This window comes from Pelobates fuscus, chromosome 4 (assembly GCF_036172605.1).
Source record: "Pelobates fuscus isolate aPelFus1 chromosome 4, aPelFus1.pri, whole genome shotgun sequence".
Classification (NCBI taxonomy): Eukaryota; Metazoa; Chordata; class Amphibia; order Anura; family Pelobatidae; genus Pelobates; species Pelobates fuscus.
Genome location: NC_086320.1, coordinates 255,376,292 through 255,394,459, shown reverse-complemented (window position 1 = coordinate 255,394,459; position 18,168 = coordinate 255,376,292). Strand labels below are relative to the sequence as shown.

At 44.5% G+C, this 18,168-nt stretch overlaps 1 protein-coding gene across 3 annotated transcripts in view; it reads right to left on the bottom strand.

The window, feature by feature from the left end:
* The window catches only part of GOLGA4 (golgin A4), a 151,408-nt gene extending 134,085 nt beyond the window's left edge, over window positions 1-17,323 (bottom strand). For 2 of the 3 annotated variants that reach the window (XM_063452058.1, XM_063452057.1), the window contains exons 1-2: window positions 16,910-17,323; window positions 5,143-5,235 (exon numbers count right to left, since the gene is read on the bottom strand). In XM_063452058.1, coding sequence (XP_063308128.1) covers window positions 5,143-5,235; window positions 16,910-16,984 — 168 coding nt within the window. In that variant the 5' untranslated portion in view covers window positions 16,985-17,323. The remainder of the gene's footprint in view (window positions 1-5,142; window positions 5,236-16,909) is intronic. The other variant, XM_063452056.1, reaches the window with a different exon arrangement.
* Between the last annotated feature and the right edge of the window lie 845 nt (window positions 17,324-18,168).

The window sequence follows — 18,168 nt, the reverse complement described above, 5'->3', positions numbered from 1 at the left end:
TATCTTAGTTTACATGTTACTAAAATATGTACTAACACATATATTCTATGGTATACATGGAAAGACTTCATTTTATTTTCAAATCAGGAAACTCTTGGTGTGATGCCTTGGAAAACAGGATATGGATTTTAAAAATACATTTTATACATTAAATATTTACACTTACATAAATGTAAGTGCATTTTCCTTCTAAATTCTACATTCTCTGTCTTACAAACCCCATTCTAAAATACGACAGCTGAAATGGAACCAAATTCCCTACATTGTTCCAATTTCCCAGATACAGACCAGGAGACATACAAGTTTAACATTAAGTCCATTAACTCGAAGTCAATCTAATGCTACAACAATAGTCCACCCCTATACTTACCATAACAACATCCATTTAATTATTAGCTAAAACACTAGTTTAAATAGATATTTGATTGGTTAGGGTGGTAGGACTCCTTATGTCCAGCGGCTCGGCTTAAAATACTGCAAATGCAGAGATATTTTAACTTGTGTACTGGGGAACTCTGGGGAATACATATCACAATGATGATATCGTCAGTGAAAGTGCAGTTTTTTTGCATTTTTCCACACACAAACGGCACTTTCACTGACGATATAGTTGTTGTGATAAGTTTTACTGTTTTGAAAGACTGATATTTGTATTCAGCAAAGTCTCCTGAGTATAACAGTATCCCCCATGTACAGGTTTTATGGTGTTTTCAAAAGTTACAGAGTAAAATATTAGGCTTGCATTTCCGTTTTTTCCCATTGAAATTTGCCAGATTGGTTTTGTTGCCTTTGAGACCATATGGTAGCCCAGGAATGAGAATTACCCCCATGGTGGCATACCATTTGCAAAAGTAGACCACCCAAGGTATTGCAAATGGGGTATGTTAAGTCTTTAGGGTAACCACTTTGTGATAAAAATTGGCCAAAATTAGCATTCAATTTAGTTTTTTGCATTTTTTCACACACAAACAAATATGAATGCTAACTTAAGCCAGTTTAGTAAATACTAAAAAAAAGTCTGGACATACCCCATTTGTAATACCTTGGGTTGTCTACTTTGGCAAATGTATTCTATCAATGGGGTAAGGGCAGTCCTGCCACCATAACCACTATGGTTTACTGTAGTAGTTATGATGCTGGGAGTGTTCCTTTAACTGGATGCTGCAGTCATATATAAAACTATACCCAAGTACTCATATGAATGAGTTTTGGGCATATATAAACCCATAATTGTATTCACATATACATACTGGATTAATCAGTCCTATATAAAACGGTCTACACACAAAGTCTGTAATTTTGTTTTGTAATCTCTCTGTACACCCTGTCTATTACTAGGGACACAGAAATATTCAAGTACACTGCACATTACGGCCTCTGGAATTCCCACACATTGCGTATGTCAGTTGCCAACAATGCCTTACCATTTTTATTATTAATTCCAAGTATAACTCGGTCTTCTGACTGAGCTTGTAATTAATTAATTATTTCTACTAATGCAGCTCCTTTGACTTGCAACTCTAATCAAACTCATCTAAATTCAGACTCAACATGATGGCAGCTGCAAATCACAGCAGGAGAGCCATAACATGGAGTGAGCATGTAGTAACAATGAGTAAATGTGTAATAGTTATTTTCCTAATTAAGCAATGGATAGCTATGCCTCTCCTCCCTGCATGCTCCAACAGCATGTCCATCCCAGCCTCATCCCTGCAAGCTCTCTCTGATTGGCTGCAGACTGCAAAGAAATCTCCTGATATCAGATGGCTAGCCCTAATCTCCAGCTGTACCGAGCGTTCAATCAGAAGAGAGCCAGCGGCAAGATCGACAGGTTATCCGTGGACCTTTTAAAGTAGATGAACTTCAACAAACCCTTATTAATCCAGCCCTGATGGGCAGGTCAAGAAATTGTAAAGCAAATAAAAATACATTCAGCAAGCAGATCAATGTTTAGGTAGCAGCATCCAATGTTTAGGTAGCAGCATCCACTAATAAAGTCTTGTATGACGACTCTCCTTCAGTGCATTGAATGAACACGTTCAAACAATAGCTTGTGCTTTGATGCAGTAAGTACACAAAGAACGAACCAGACGTTCCAAGACGTTTGAATGGGCATTTAACGAAATATGCATGCACATGCAAAGTAATTATTTCTCTATAATCAATGAGAGATCAATGACTCTCTCAATTATGTAATCCAGATCCATGTTGTAATGCAATAACTGGAGTAGACAACAATCTGCAAACCCATGTATGTAACGTGGATGATATGTTTGAGGGATTCCATGTTAGGCTTACAAAGTAGGTAAATGAGACATAGATTTAAAAGCTTTAATATTATCTCCTGAATATTTTTGTAACTACAAATGAGTCCAGACAAAAGAAGTATGTTACATGGGTTTAAGCCATTTGTAATGGAAATTTACCTTGAATAATAATATACATACTCTTAAAGGACCACTGTAGGCACCCAGACCACTTCAGCTCAATGAAGTGGTCTGGGTGCCAGCTCCCTCTAGTTTTAACCCTGCAGATGAAAACATAGTTTCAGAGAAACTGCTCTGTTTACACTGCAGGGTTAATGCAGCCTCTAGTGGCTGTCTCACTGACAGCCGCTAGAGGCGCTTCCGCGATTTTCACTGTGAAAATCACAGTGAGAAGACGCTGGACGTCCATAGGAAAGCATTGAGTAATTCTTTCCTATGTGCGGTTTGAATGCGCACGTGGCTCTTGCCGCGCATGCTCATTCGGATCTGACGTCGGCAGGGGGTTGAGAGTTCCCCAGCATTGAGGGAGTCCGGCGCTGGAGAAGGATATGTGGCTGGAGGGGTTTTAACCCCTGCAGCCCAGCAGGAGGGGGGACCTGAGGGTGGGACCTAATGACCCTATAGTGCCAGGAAAATGAGTTTGTTTTCCTGGCACTATAGTGTTCCTTTAAGGAATTTGTCTGCTTGCCATTCAGAACCACTAAATTTAATTTGGCTGCTACTTAAACATAATGTTACATTGGCTAAAAAAAAGACTTGCATACATCACGTTCAGCTTTTCTTACATCGGTTTCTCCTGCTGATTCAAAAGAAGGCAAAAAAAACTCTTTGCAACAAATTAGGAATAAATTCTCTTGACTTCGGAATGGCAGTCAGATCTCTCCTTAAAAAAATTAAAATTTGTATTTATTTTTATAGCCCTGCCAATCAACATTTTTTTTTTTTTTTTTTTAAACAGATTGACAAATATTATAGTACTGAATATTATGTTTTTGAAAGAATTCATCCAGTTGCATTAAAAATATACATTACGGTATACTGTCTGTGTGGCAGAACCAGCCTCGCCACTGGGCATTGGAGAATGCTGATTGCCAGCCTCCTGCCATGTGACTATGTCCCCTAGGATGTATTTCCTGCTCTCCTGTACTGCTGAGGTTTGCTACCAGCTAGGTGGATTTGGCTATGGAGCTTGTCTAGTGCCCTCTGTTGGTAGCAACATCAATATTTACTACCTGAATAGCAAGACTGGTTCATTTGCATATTCGGGTAGATTTGCATATTGCTAATTCTGCAGGCACGTGAGATATTTTCTGTTAATTATTGTCTCCCCCACCTCTTTAAAAATATGCCATTGTGTTATAATAAGTCACTGTATGTTGCCTGGTATGCTTTGACTGTTTGTAATTTTATTGAGTTTTCACAGTAATGTTAATGTAATGACCATATGGGCTAGTCCCAAGGAAAATAAAGATATAAACAATTCTACTTCACCCGCATATTGGAGTGCCATCTCTTAATGGGGGAAACTGCTACAAGTAATTGCTATGCTTGTCATACTCCCTTGCTAAATCACTACTAAGCTCTTGTAAGAGCTTTTTCCTGTTTTGGTCTCTGGAGGAGTTTATGGTGGTTATGGTGTCTGCTGCAGTGCTTGGAGTCCTCAGGAAGCACTAGGAGCAACCTTCAACGGAGGTACCCAGTCAGGGTGCCAGGTGATCTGTTACAGTCTGTACATATTTATAATGTATTACTGTATGTATAAAATATGTACAGACTCTGCTATCACTACCTCTTTGACAGAGAATTGGACATCCTTATTGTTATTAATGAAAAAACACACACACTTTGCCTTAGATAAAACCACCTTTAAGTTTAAATGACCTTGTGTCCTACGTATAGTCCTGTTTATGAAGAGATTTCCAGACAATGGTTTGTATTGGCGCCAATATATTATAATGTTAAGTATTCTTTTTTGTTAATTAAACACTAACCATTTGTGTAGAACCGTATCGAACGCCCTGGCAAAATCCAAACAGATCACATCTACTGCAACACCCTGATCTATACTTCTACTTACATCTTCATATAATGCAATTAAGTTGGTTAGACATGATCCATGTCCATGTTTCATAAAACCATGATAATTTCGGCTAATAACAGGTGATTAAGCATTTGATCAAATCACTCTAGAGGTCATGCAGGTGGGTATGCATTGCTTTAATCAGAAGGCTTTAGTCTTACGCAACCTCACAACACTTCAATGCAGCAGCAGAAATTAAGCGGAAGCAGTAAATCCTTGCAATCTATCTCTGACTTCTCCGGTGACCTCTTTCAATTTTTCCTTTGAAGCACTACATTAAATTTAAATAAGTGGTTTGACTTTTTGTAGTTACAAGATGCGCCTTTTACAGGATAAGACAGATATTCGCTTTCAAGATTATACACCAGGGATGTTGGCATTCTTCCATAGGAGAAGACAAAAAATTAACAGTAGAGGTACAAAAATGGTTGTAGGGGAAAGATGAAAGTGCAATTGGGAAAGGGATGGGGAGAATGCAATGGAATAAAGAGAGTACGGGGAATTAAAAAAAAAAAAAACAGCCTTTAACCCCTTAAGGACACATGACATGTGTGACATGTCATGATTCCCTTTTATTCCAAAAGTTTGGTCCTTAAGGGGTTAAAACCATTTATTCACCATTTCAACAACGAGTATATATTAGTGAAGAATAGAAATGTATTTTGCTAAAATAGCTCTTAACTGCCCTGCTACTACTTCTTGTGTTTAAAGCAGTTTGATTACTTCTGTCAAACATGCAACTCCGTGTAGACCCCCATGAGCCATATACAAGCTAAAATTATAATATAACATCACCTCTTTGTCAGGTGTTGCAGGGTTATCATCTTGCTGTTCTGTAGCTGAAGAGGCCCGACTCCTGTTGCCTGTTGGTGTGCCTCTAGGGAGACCCTGTTAAAAAAAATACATTTTGTGGGGGTTATGCAGTAAACCAACTTTGCCTATGTATTTTAAGTGGCTTTTATAAGTATTTTTAGTTTTCCATAAATTATGTGTTCAAAGGGACACTATAGTGTCAGGCATACAAAAATGTATTCCTAATACTATATAGTGTTAAACTAACTGTTCAGCTTCACAGCACCCCTCAAATTTGAGGTGCCAATTTCACATCAGCTGGCCATTCCTCCATGGCTTTATCATTCAAAACTCAGCACAGAAATACAAAGTTTGCATAATCCTATAACTTCTCCAAAACCTAAATATGGTACACATCAGTTTTGCTATATTTGGTGGATGCTTCAGAATACATATCTGGGATATTTACCGCAGTATAATGTGTAAAGCCTGTAGCAATTATCACAAAAACCTACTGAAAATGCCTTGGGGGGGAAAAGTACAAGTTGTCTTCTTGGTAAATGATATACCATGGCGGAGGTAATTTAAAGCCAAAAAATTCAACAAGACCAGCAAATCACATGGTCAAAACCACAAATCTCAATTCTGTAACACTTAAGTCGCCAATTTTACCTTATTGCTTAAAACATTTTTTTTCAAAAAATAGTAAATGAAGGTATTGCTTTAATTAGAGGATACATGTGAATGCAAAGTGTTTCTGTAATAACCCAAATTAGGATTACAATAATGATATAAAAGTTTTTTTATGTATTGGTGTGTGGGGGAAATATAATATAATGTATTTACCACTTAAAGGGACTCTCCAGGCAGAGTATTTTACTCACCTGGTTCCAGTGCCGGGAGCCTCGTGAAGCCGCGCCCCCTATTTCGTCAAAATGACGAAATAGGCGGGCGCGAGCAGGGGGAAATCAGACGCTTCCATTTGGAAGCGTCATTGCTCCCTTGTGCGCATGCGCGGCTTCGTTCATGCAGCCCTATGAAGTCTTGAGCGCACTACCGCGCATGTGCGCGGTCGCGGCTGAGCTGACTGACAGCTCAGCTCGCGGTCTTTGCCTGCCCCCTCTCCTCTGCTGACAGGCTGGAGAGAGAAGGCGCGCACACAGTGCCTTCTCTCTCCTGAACACGTCAGACGTATCTTAATAAGTCTGACGTGTACAAGGCCTTTTTAGGGCCCTACATGATAGGAAGTCCCTCTGGTGGCCGTCTGAGTGACGGCCACTGGAGGCATTCCTATCAATGTAAACTGTATTTTCTCTGAAAATACAGTGTTTACATTAGATTGCCTGCAGGGAGCTATAGATCTCACCTGAACAAATACATTAAGCTGTAGTTGTTCAGGTGACTATAGTGTCCCTTTAATTAGAATATTGAATGATTGCTCCTCTGTAAAGATTAATGCACTTTAGAAATGTTGTTAAATAAATCAGTGGTTCCCAAACCTTTTTAGACCAAGGCACACTTCAATGAAAGAAACATTTCCAAGGCACACCTAATTTTTCTTTCTTCATCTAATAGTAAATCAATGACATCACTGGACTCAATACTGATACCAGCGTTTTAAAGGAATGTAGGGTTTGAAAGAAAGGAAAGAGAGGGAACAAAAGACATTTCTGTATTATCAATGTGTGCTATGCTTTGACCACTTTCCTTTTTGCTACACTGCCACACATGGCTACATTAACCAAACCATCCACTAATTTTTTTTTTGTGAATTAAGTTTTATTCAGATTTTCAAGAATAAATTTGCAAACAACAATAAAAGTAAACGTCTCAAGTGTGGTTCGGTGAAACACGCAGGTTTCCAACAAATGGCAGATACAAGTTATGGAGCACAATGTTAGCGAATCTGAAGTGTCGGTATAATAAAGCAGGGAAACGCTCAGGTTTCCAGGTCGAAACATGTGTAGTTAAGCTTTCAATGGCATACCTGAAGTCTGCTGTATCCTGGTCCGGCTGCGTGGCCCGCAGGTCCACCCGGGAAGGGGGGTGGGGGGGGGGGGGGGAGGGATGGGAGAAAAAATTGGAGGGGGGGATTCCTCAGCGTTTGAGAGAGCGTCCTCCCTGCCCTATAGGTTTGTGTGGTCCTTCGTCTCTGTCAGGGCTAGAATTGTCGTGTTAACTTCTGTCAGTGGTAGCTTCATGTGTGACGTGCGCTGTCTTTTCGGTCATTCCTTGTCACCCCTACCCATTGTCTCGGGTCATGTTCCCATTGGTGTCTACTCAGTCTGTGATAAGTGTCTGGAAGTCGGGTTTCGTCGTGGTCAGTATCCAGTGTGTCCAGGTCGTCATATACGACTGTTCCCTCCCCTCTGCGTGTGAGGTGAGTTCCTCTAGCGCCCTGAGCTCTTCCATGCGCTTAAACCAGGCCGACACAGGTGGTGGGGTCTTTTGTTTCCAGTATAGGGGAATGAGGCTCTTGGCTGTGTTTAAAATCCTGATAGTTAGGGATTTTTTGTAAGCTGAGCTACGGGTGGAGGTGTGGTGTAGGAGGAAGGCTGCTGGGTCTAAGTGGGGGGGAGTATCAGAAAATTTGGTGATGATCGTGTGGATCGCTGCCCAGTAGGGTCTTATCAAGGGGCATGTCCACCAGATATGGAAGAGAGTGCCTAGGGCTTTCTCACATCTCCAACAGTTGTTGGTGGCGGTTGGATCGTAGGAGTGGGTGACCAATGGCGTGCGGTACCAGCGAGACAGTACTTTATAGGCCGTTTCTTGTGTGCTACTGGATGTTGAACAGTGAAGGGACAGGGTACAGATCTTTTCCCATTGGGCTGGCGAGAGTGTAATTCCCAGGTCGGTTTCCCATTTACTCATGAAGCTCGGTGGGGGAAGTCTCCTTGCGTCCATGAGGAGGTTGTAAAGAGTGGACAGTCCCCTGGCCAGTGGGCTTGGGTCATGGCAGAGCCTTTCAAAGTCCGTGAGCGTCCTGTGAGCATGGATGTCTTTGGTGATTGTTAGTAGGTAGGCGGATAGTTGTTTGTACCTGAACTGTACCATGAACGTCGGTCTCTCTACGGGCATCAGGGACTCAAGAGTCCGTATCGTGCCATTGGTGGTAGCGTGGCAGAGTCTAGGTAGCGAGTTTCCTAACATTTGTTGGAACGGGCCTGCGTCCAGTCCAGGTGGGAAGGCGTCATTATGTGTCAGGGGTAAGAGTGGTGAAATGGGCGTGGTGAGGGAGGAGGGTGTCCCCACTTTATGCCAAACCATTAAGGTCGCTCTAATTAGCGGGTGTGGGTTAGCCAGCTGTCTGCCCTGGTGGTGGTCTAGCCACGGTAGGAGCCCTATTGGTCTGGATATTTGGTCTGACTCTATTTCTTTCCATAACTTGTGGACCTCCGATTTGGACCATTCCATCACCCTCTGGAGATGGGTTGCTTTGTAATAGACCTGGAAGTCTGGGAGGGCCAGGCCGCCCTTCCGTTTTGGTAAAGTGAGAGTGTCGTGTTTGACCCGTGCCTGTAGGTTGTGCCATGTGAATCTGAGTGCCATGGAGCGCAGTGTTGAGAAGTATGCCTCAGGTATGTGGATTGGTAGTGTCTGGAACAAGTAGAGCAGCCTGGGTAGAATGTTCATTTTTAACACTCCAATGCGTCCAAACCAGGAGAGACGGACTTTGGTCCATTCCTCCAGGTCTCTGCGCATTGTGGTTAGGAGGGGTTGAAAATTAGCGGTGTATATTTGTGACAGGTCTCTTGGTATGGAGGTGCCTAAGTATCTTATAGTAGTGTCAGACCATTGGAATGGGAGCGTGTGTTTCAGGGCTTCAACTCTATTGGGAGGGATCGAGACATTCAGAACCGAAGATTTGGCGAGGTTAACCTTGAAATTCGATAATTGGCCGTAGAGCTGGAACTCTGCCATGATTGCTGGCATTGATGTTTCAGGCCGGGTGACATAAAACAGCAGGTCATCTGCAAAGGCAGCCACTACGTGTCTCGTCCGTCCTATTTGTATCCCACTTATGGCTTGGTTGTCCCGGACAGAGTTAAGAAAGGGCTCCAGCGCCAGTACAAACAGCAATGGGGACAAGGGGCATCCCTGTCTTGTGCCGTTCCGGATGGGGAACGGGTTTGTGAACAACCCGTTCACGCATACCCTTGCTGTGGGTTTAGAGTACAGTGCTCGTATCCAGCTCATCATGTGCGGGCCCAGACCTATCGCTTCCAATACCGCCAGCATGTAGCCCCAATCTATGCGGTCGAAGGCCTTCTCCGCGTCCGTGGAGAGCAAGAGGAGGCCTTCCCGACCGTCTTGTGCCCTGTGGATGAGATCTAGTGTCCTGATAGTGTTGTCTCTTGCTTCTCTCTGGGGCGTGAACCCTGCCTGGTCCCTATGTATGAGATCAGGGAGGTAGTTTTGTAGTCTGCGGGCCAGTATTTTTGTGAAGAGTTTAAGGTCACAATTTAGTAGGGAGATAGGTCTGTAGCTTGCACAGAGTTCCGGGTTTTTACCTTCCTTTGGGATTAGGGAGATGTTGGCCTCTAGAGTCTGCGTAGGTAGGCTGGCTCCGTCACGTAAGGTGTTAAGGGCAGTCAGGAGATGTGGGGATAATACGTCGGCAAATTTTTTATAGTATCTAGAGGGGAGACCGTCAGGGCCCGGGCATTTGCCCAATTTCGACTCTTTTATGGCCCAGGCTAGCTCGCGAGGTGTGATCGGTTCGTCAAGTGCATTCGTAGCTTCCCTGGGAAGTCGGTTATGTATGCGTGTGTGTAGGTATTGTCTAGTCTCTGGTGAGGCGTCACCTTGGCGCGGTGGTTCCCTGTCGGGGTGTATGGCATAAAGCTCCACATAGTATTCCCGTATAGCCTCCGCCATGTCTCCCGGGAGTTGTTTCAGTCGTCCGTCTTTGTCTCGAATTTTAGGTATGTAGGATTCTGCTCTCTTTTTGGCAATCATACGGGCCAGCAAGGTCCCGCATTTGTTGGCGTGTGTGTGAAAGAAGGCTTTGGTGCGCAGGTGTGCCCTTTGGTGGTAGGCATTCATGATGGATGCCAGTTCCCTGCGTAGTGTCAGTAGCTTGGCACCATCGCTCTGGAGCCGTGTAAGTTTGTGTCTGGCTTCCACCACCTGTATCTCCGTGATTATGGTCTCCAGTCTGGCAGCCTTTGCTTTTTTCATGGCTGCGCTTTTAGCTATGAAGTAGCCTCGTATAACGCATTTGTGGGCCTCCCACACGCAGAGGGGTGTCACATCTGGGGTAACATTGTCAGTGAAGTATTGAGTAAGTGTGGTTCGGGATTCCGTGGTTACTGTTAGGTCGTTAAGTAGGGCTTCGTTCAGTCGCCAGTTGCTGCACGTCGGCTTATAGAGGGGAGACGTCAGCGTCATGGTGAGTGGTGCGTGGTCTGACCATGTCGCGGTTCCGATCGTCACAGACTTAACATCTGTCAGGTAGTAGTGTTGTAGGAAAAAGTAGTCCAGTCTGGAGTACGTCTTGTTCGGATTAGAATAAAAGGTGAAGTCTCTGTCGTCAGGGTGTCGCTCTCCAACAGTCGGTCAGGCGTTGGTCTCTAAGGGTTTTGTTGATAGTAGTCAACACATGTCTGGGTATCGTCGAGGTGCCCGTAGAGGTGTCTAGGCTCGGTTGTAGGGCCACATTAAGGTCTCCTCCCATGATCAGACAACCCTCCGTAAAGGCCATGATGGCTTTCAGTGATTTAGTTATAAAGCGGTGTTGCGCGGTGTTAGGAGCATACAGGTTTGCTAGCGTGTACGTACGGTCAGCTATCGTTCCCTTAATGCATATATACCTTCCCCAGTCATCTTTCAGGGTAGCTGTGGGAGTGAAATGTAGGGATTTATGAAGGAGGATGGCCGTGCCTTTGGATTTCCCTAAGGGGTTGTTGCTGAGATAGCATTGGGCAAACCTTTTGTCAGTCATTCTAGGTGTCAGACCTTCCTTGAAATGCGTCTCCTGTATGAATACTATGTGGGCTCTTTGGCTGTGAAAGTGGCGGAGCGCTTGTGATCGTTTCTCGGGTTGGTTAAGGCCCTTGGCATTAATAGAGATAATGTTGATGTCTGCTCTGGCTAGCGGTTTCGGGGTCTGCATGCCGGAGTTCCTGTGGACCACTCCGGGAGGGGTGGTGTGGGCAGATAAGTGGTGGGCCTACGGGTTGCAGTACTACTCCGGTGTTGGGTGGGTTCAGGGGAGGAGCGTGTCGGAGGTACAGGGAAAGGGTGTTACCTGGACGGGTGGTCCTCGATGAGGCCCCTTCTCGAGTCCCCACGCGGGCACCGCAGCCGGACTTTGAGTGCCTAGGAGTAGGTACAGAGACAAAATAAAATAAACACTATGTAAACAATAAGTAAACAATAAACAATTGACAACAATATACAAAGTAATGGCTCGGGTGTAGGCCGAGGTGGAGTCGTCCCGTCCGTACTAGCGGTGCGGTCGAGTCCCCTTGCCTTTCTTCCAGACACCCCGACCAGGTGGGAACGTGGCCTACTGGTTACTAAATGCCTCTCGGATATACCCGGTCCCTCTCCGGGGTCCCGGTTCAGAGAGGTGAGAGGAAAGGATAAAAAAGAGAAAGGAAACGAGGTGTTTCCCCGTGGGGTCACCTATAGCGGTGACAACGAAAAAAGAAAAACTCCCACGTGGAAGGCCTCTCTGACTACCCCCTACCCGCCCCGCCCAAAAAATATACTCTAGCCCCTAGGTTATCCGTGATCTTGTGAGTGGGGTATCTTAAAGATTATGTGTGTCGTATGGACCAGGCTTCGAGCCTTGTGAGTCGTGAGTGTGTGTGTGTGTGCATCATGGCGTGTCAGGTTGTGTGGCGTGTCGTGATGTGGCCTTGAGCTCTAGCGGCAGGCGTGTGTGTGGTGGCTGTGACCCCTTCCTGCCTACCCTTCCTCATGGTATACACCCATCTACTTCAATAAAGGGGGAGGTTGGGCCCTCCGAAAAAGACCCTATATCTCCGTTACTGGTAGTCACAAAATGTCGGTGGCACCGAGTCTCCACGTCTCTGCGGCTCGTGGTTGGTGGTGTAGCAATGTCAATCCCTCCATGGCAGCGCAGCTGGTGAAAAGAATGTTCCCCATCCGAGTGGTAGTCGGGGCACAGCGTGAGCCGCAGAGTCGTCAAATCCCCCGTTTCAGCCCCCCACCCAAAAGTGAAACAAGAGAGGGAGTCCGGCAGTTCAGTGTGGTGTGTGGGATACCTTATGGGAAGCTCCCCAGCGGGTCATAGTTCATAGGCAGGTACTTCAAACTGTGGGACTCAGAGTCTCTCGGGGGCCGCGGAACTCAACGAGTGTTGCCGGCTGGTCGCGCCGTCTCCATTCTGGATCTGGTTCTTCTTTGTGGCAGCGGGTCGTCTCGTGCCGGCCTCGGCGGGCCAACGTAGAAGTCTAGCGGGTCCGGCCAAGGCATGTTTAAGGGTGGTAGCTGGAGCTCGGTAGTGAGATCTTGCAGGTCCTGTTGGTTGCGTACCGGCATGGGGCCGTTAGGAGTGTGAGCAATTAGGCCGGTCGGGAAAGTCCATCGGTATCTCACCTTCTGAGCCGTCAGGGCTCGAGTGAGGGGTTTCAGGGCCCTGCGGTAGCCCAATGTGGCCGGGCAAAGATCAGGAAATATCTGGATGGGGCGATCCTCATGGGTGATGGATCCCGCATTGCGAGCCGCCTGTAGTATGTCTTCTTTGAGGGAGAAGATAGTTAAGCAGCATATTACATCTCTTGGCGGCGCTCCTTCAGGGCCTCTGGGTCTTAGTGCCCTGTGTGCACGGACAAAGTCAATCGGCGTGTCCGTAGGACGGCCTAGAAGGTCGTTAAATAAGATGGTAAGTGTGTCAGTGAGCCGGGTTGAGGGTTCTTCGCCTTCAGGTAGGCCTCGGATCCGCAGGTTATTTCTGCGGCCCCTGTTGTCGAGATCTTCTACATGGCGCGCCATGGCCTGCAAGTGGGTAGTGTGGCTGTGAAGCGTGGACTCTGTGGTGGTGTGGGCCACAGTGAGGTTGTCCTGTTCCTCTTCCAGCCGCGCCATGCGGTCCGCCATACCCTGCATGTCTGCTCTCATTAGTTGAAGGTCGGCCCGGATCGAGGCATGGAGGGCTGATGTGGCTTGGGTCAGGTCAGCTCTGGTAGGCAGTGCTCTCAGCAGGGCCATCCAGTCTGTCGGCGGGTGTTCTGTGGGTTCTCCACTCGCGTCACCGGCCTGGGAGTTCGGGCTCATGGATGAGGCCTCCGAGTACAGGAAGGCCTCAGCGGAGGCCTGGGATGATGGGTCCGGCTGTGTGGTCATATATTGCCTGACCGATGCCTGGATTGCAGGTGGGCGGGTGGCCGCCGGTTTGGGGGTACCCCCAGCCTTAGTGTGTTTCCCCATATTTGCGTTTGGGGCAGCTTTCTAGCGATTTGCAGGGCGAGTACGGAGGAGCTCAGAGATTAGGCAGCCATTCCGCTCCGCTGCTAGGCCACGCCCCCAACCATCCACTAGTTTAACTACATGTTACATGTTAACCACCTAAGGACTACATGACGGTCTATGCCATCATGCAGTGCACGGCTTTAACGCCCCTTGACGGCACTGACCATCATGCAGTAAAGGTACCAGCAGGAGTTAAATACCCACTGGTATCAAGGAACGCCAATGTACCTTTAATTACCCTGGGTTCCCCTCTTCAAATGCGGTCTCAGTTAGTGACCCCAGACTGTCAGATTAGGTGGTAGTCTAGACCAGGCATAGGCAACCTTCGGCACTCCAGATGTTTTGGACTACACCTCCCATGATGCTTTGCCATCATTATGGGTGTAAGAGCATTATGGGGGTTGTAGTCCACAACATCTGGGGTGCTGAAGGTTGTCCACCCCTGGTCTAGACGTTTAACTTCTTTCAAATACTGCTCTGCCATCCTGCCCGGCCGCGTTATTTCTAATACTGCCATTGTTTAAAAAAGAGACTCCGGGCATCTTCTAATATCTCTATTATGTCAACGTTAGTGGCTCCAGAATGACAAAAGAGCCATGAGCAGTGCACTTTAAACTGATTTAAATACTGTGGCTGAGTGATCGCTCTGAGAAGCTATAAATTCAAATATTTCCCTAAAAGCTTAGGTTAATATAGAGGGTGGAGGGTAGTTATTTACTGTTAGGGCAGCACCGGGACATGCAAGTGTTGCTGCTGCCAGATATTAGTGGGAGTTACACACCTAGGTAACAGCAATTTCACCTGCTGCCATTAATTCAGCTAGGGAGTGTAGCTTTCACAAATTTCTGGCAACAAGTATTTCCACTCTCTGATTACACACTTATTCTCAGGTTAAATCTGTCCTCATATTTCATGAAATGGAGCAATGTTACTTTTAAAGTAAATGTCTAAATTTCCCTAGCACAAACAGCAATAGCTGGATGAGCAACTTTTCACTTTTTTCCTTTTGTGGGAAAAACCATGAGAGCTGCAGAACTGGTTGGCTGGGTGGTGTGTGACAGCGAGTGAGGCTAAAGCAGCAGTAGTGCACTCACTACAGGTAGCAAAGTATCAATTAAAATACACTGTGATCCAACAGGGAAACTCAGCCCTTGAATAATCCTTTGTATAATAACGTTAATGAGGGATAATCTTGGTGTCCCAGATATTTCTGGAATACATTTTTCAGCTGATTTAGCTTTAAATCAACTATGCTGCCTATCATCAGTCTATAAACTAATCAGTCTCAGTTGACTAGTCTTAACTTGTAGCCAAGGTTGTCCTATTTTATGATTTCATCTATCGATTTCTGCAAATAAGATAACAAGCAGTACTGATGATATGGTGACATATTCAAAGGCCCAGAATATCATTCTGTAAGAGCAAGAATACTATTTACATGGCCTGTCGACCCATTTCAGGGGTATGATACAAGAGTTGATAACAAAAGTATATAATATAATATAGCCATGTACTGGTGATATTTAACAATTGGCAAGAAGTCTGTATACATGCAACGTAACACAAAGTGGAAACGATTGGTCAAATCACATGTGTGCACTTTTGATGTACGTTCACATTTTGGCAGAGGAGACAACACAGACACCCTCTTCCTAATATGTCATCTCAATGAAGTGGTCGGAGTGCAGTGGTCCTGTCATTTTAACTATACAATGTGAAACATTTCAGTTCTTTAGAAGCCTCAATGATTAGCTAACAGGTGGCTGCATACTGAAAGTCACCAGAGGAGCTTCTGCGGCACTGATTGAGTAAAACCTGATCACTTGATGTGGTAGCCCCATAGGAAAGCATTGGTTCAATGCTTTCCTATGGGGACTTTTTGATACACTTGCGGCACTGACAGCACATGTGAATCATGTCCCAATTGCTCCTCTATGATTAGCATTGGATCACACCAACTATGAAGGAAACCATGCCTACTTTTACCACAAATGAGTTATTATTATTATTATCGGTTCTGCCGATATTATACATTTTGACAAATATCGGTATTGGCCACTATTGTTACCAATATTGCCGATAATGTAAGCGATGACAGTGGCCCAGTGCACGCAATTTACATATCCTCTCTCCAAATTTTGCATTTGCGAGGCCCTGGCTGTCAAAGCGTTGCCACGTGTTACCACGGCAACGCTCCACACGGTAATACCAGGCCCGCGAATCGCGAGACTTGGAGAGACGAGCTGAAGTAGCATGTGTGCTGGGCTTCCTTCTAGTGCACATGTTTTGGGCCAGACTGCTCTGCCTGATTGTGTCCCCCTTGGCCTCCTGTTGCCAATTGTGTCCTTCTCGTCTGGGTGTAAAAGCCAGATGTTTAATTTTATTTACTCCAATATTCACTCAGTCTCTCACACATATCACTTATACATGCTGTAATGCCTTGCAAATGTCAAACTAATACTTTTAATATATTGTGGATTCAAGATTGTGGAATGGATTTAGCCAAGTAAAATATAAAGGAGATTTTGTAGTTTAGCTGTGAGCCGAGGTGGAATTACAGGGGGTGTGATGCTGGTGGGAGAAATACAAGTAAAATGAGAAGTGGTCTTCATCTGCGTCATGCAGAGGAGAGGGGACATATGGTTTTCTGCATAATGACCAATGGGTTAACTTGTTTATGTATTATTTATTTATTTATTTATGGCAGATTTGTGTAGAAATGGTTTGTTTTTCAATACTGTAGATGCACAGAATATCAGTACAGTATAAGTTATCGGCTATCAGCCTGAAAACGCACAGATTATCGTTATCGGCTCTAAAAAAAAATGAATATCTAGGGCCACAGACACTGAAGAGTTAGGAATATATATTTTGTATAATGCTTTAATGTTCCCTTAAGCCAAAACAGCCAAATTAAAAAACATAGCAGGCTTCCCAACTACATGCACCATTTCAATTCTGGACAAATCAAAATGGAAATTTGCTTGGAAGATTTGTCAGTTCGTACTTTAGAGATTTATTCACAAAACTATTTGTAGCTGAATGAAATGTGAATTGCAAAATAGAATACTAAAATAGCCCAGTTGTGATTAAAACCAAGTTGAGCATTTCTATAAATCAAGCTATGATTGCTTTTATTCTGCAATCCAGATATAAATGCAAAACAATTTGAAATTTAGCAAATAACCCTAACATTTAGTTGACATGTTAAACAATTGTACAAGCTTGCAATGACATTAAATAAACTGCAAAATGTCACTTTATTTAAAAGGTAATAAACAGAAGAAAGGGTGACCATATTTACTGGGTGGGTAACATGTCTCACCTGCTGCTGAGGGCTGAGAGAGCTCCTTACAGGAGATTGCTCCTCACTGATCTTCTGCTTTAATTTCTTGAACATCTTGGACTGGCTGGAAGGGGAGGTGGGAAGATGAAATCTCACCAAGAGAATATAATCCGAAGATCACAGCAGATAAAAGTCATAAATTGCGCTTTTATTATATCCAGTAAAGGAAAATAGAACACCTTAAAAATATAAGAATTATATTAAATTCTACCTATATACTTTTTTTCCCTTACACTTACTATGTAAATAATCTCACACAATGCTGCCAATATTAAGATGTCTTTTCAGTGTTCTGATGTGTTCTAAGCTGCAGCGTATTAACTCTTGCAGCACTGTGTGCAGGTATTTCTCTGACTGTATGCAGAAAGTGCTTCCTCTTCCTGGTGTCAGGTGATACAGTCACAGCACAGTTCCATTGACTGCACATGCGCGGCCAACGTGGAGCTACAGCCCGTAGCGAGGCACAAACATTTCGCGAAAGCGAAAAGCTATGACTGCAGTGTTCGTACTGTAGTGATAACTTGTTGGTGCGGCATTACGATGAATATTGGCAGATGAGGTGGAATTAAAGGGTTCTGGGTAACCTGGAACAGACAGTCGGGTTTGTTGCTATGGGTGCTAGGACTTTTTGTGATCCAAAGTAAATGTGTATGTTTTGTTTGTACTTCCCACCATCTCTTCACACTCTGCTTCACGCGTGTTTATTCACTAAAAGTGTGAATAGTTAGGAATTTAAAGAGAATTTCAAATGTTAGGCAAAATAACAGGATTTGAAATATTTTCCAAGTTAAACATAAGGGCGTGAACATCGAACACTCTAAACACAGGCTCATTAGGTCACATGGTATTATTATTTTTTTTGTAATCCTGTATGTGATCATTTTCAAACATTCCATTCAATTACCGAGAGACCAGATCAGTCACATCGTATGCTGGGGCAAGGAGCACGGTTGAACACACTTGCTCTGCACTTGGAATGCATTAGTGGATATGACAGCTCAAAGCTTAGACCACCATCACTGCCTTTATCGACTCAGGTGCCAGTGGGTGTTTCCTTGACCTGACTCTGGCCAAGAAGTGGAAAATGCCTACCCAAAAGAAACATACCCATTATTTTTAGTGGATGGGACTCTGATCAAAACCGGTCCTGTTTAGTCCTTATAGAAAATCAACATGCTGAGACTCTTAGCCAAGACCTGGTACCATCTCCAATTTCCCCCCTCATTCTAGGTCTCTGT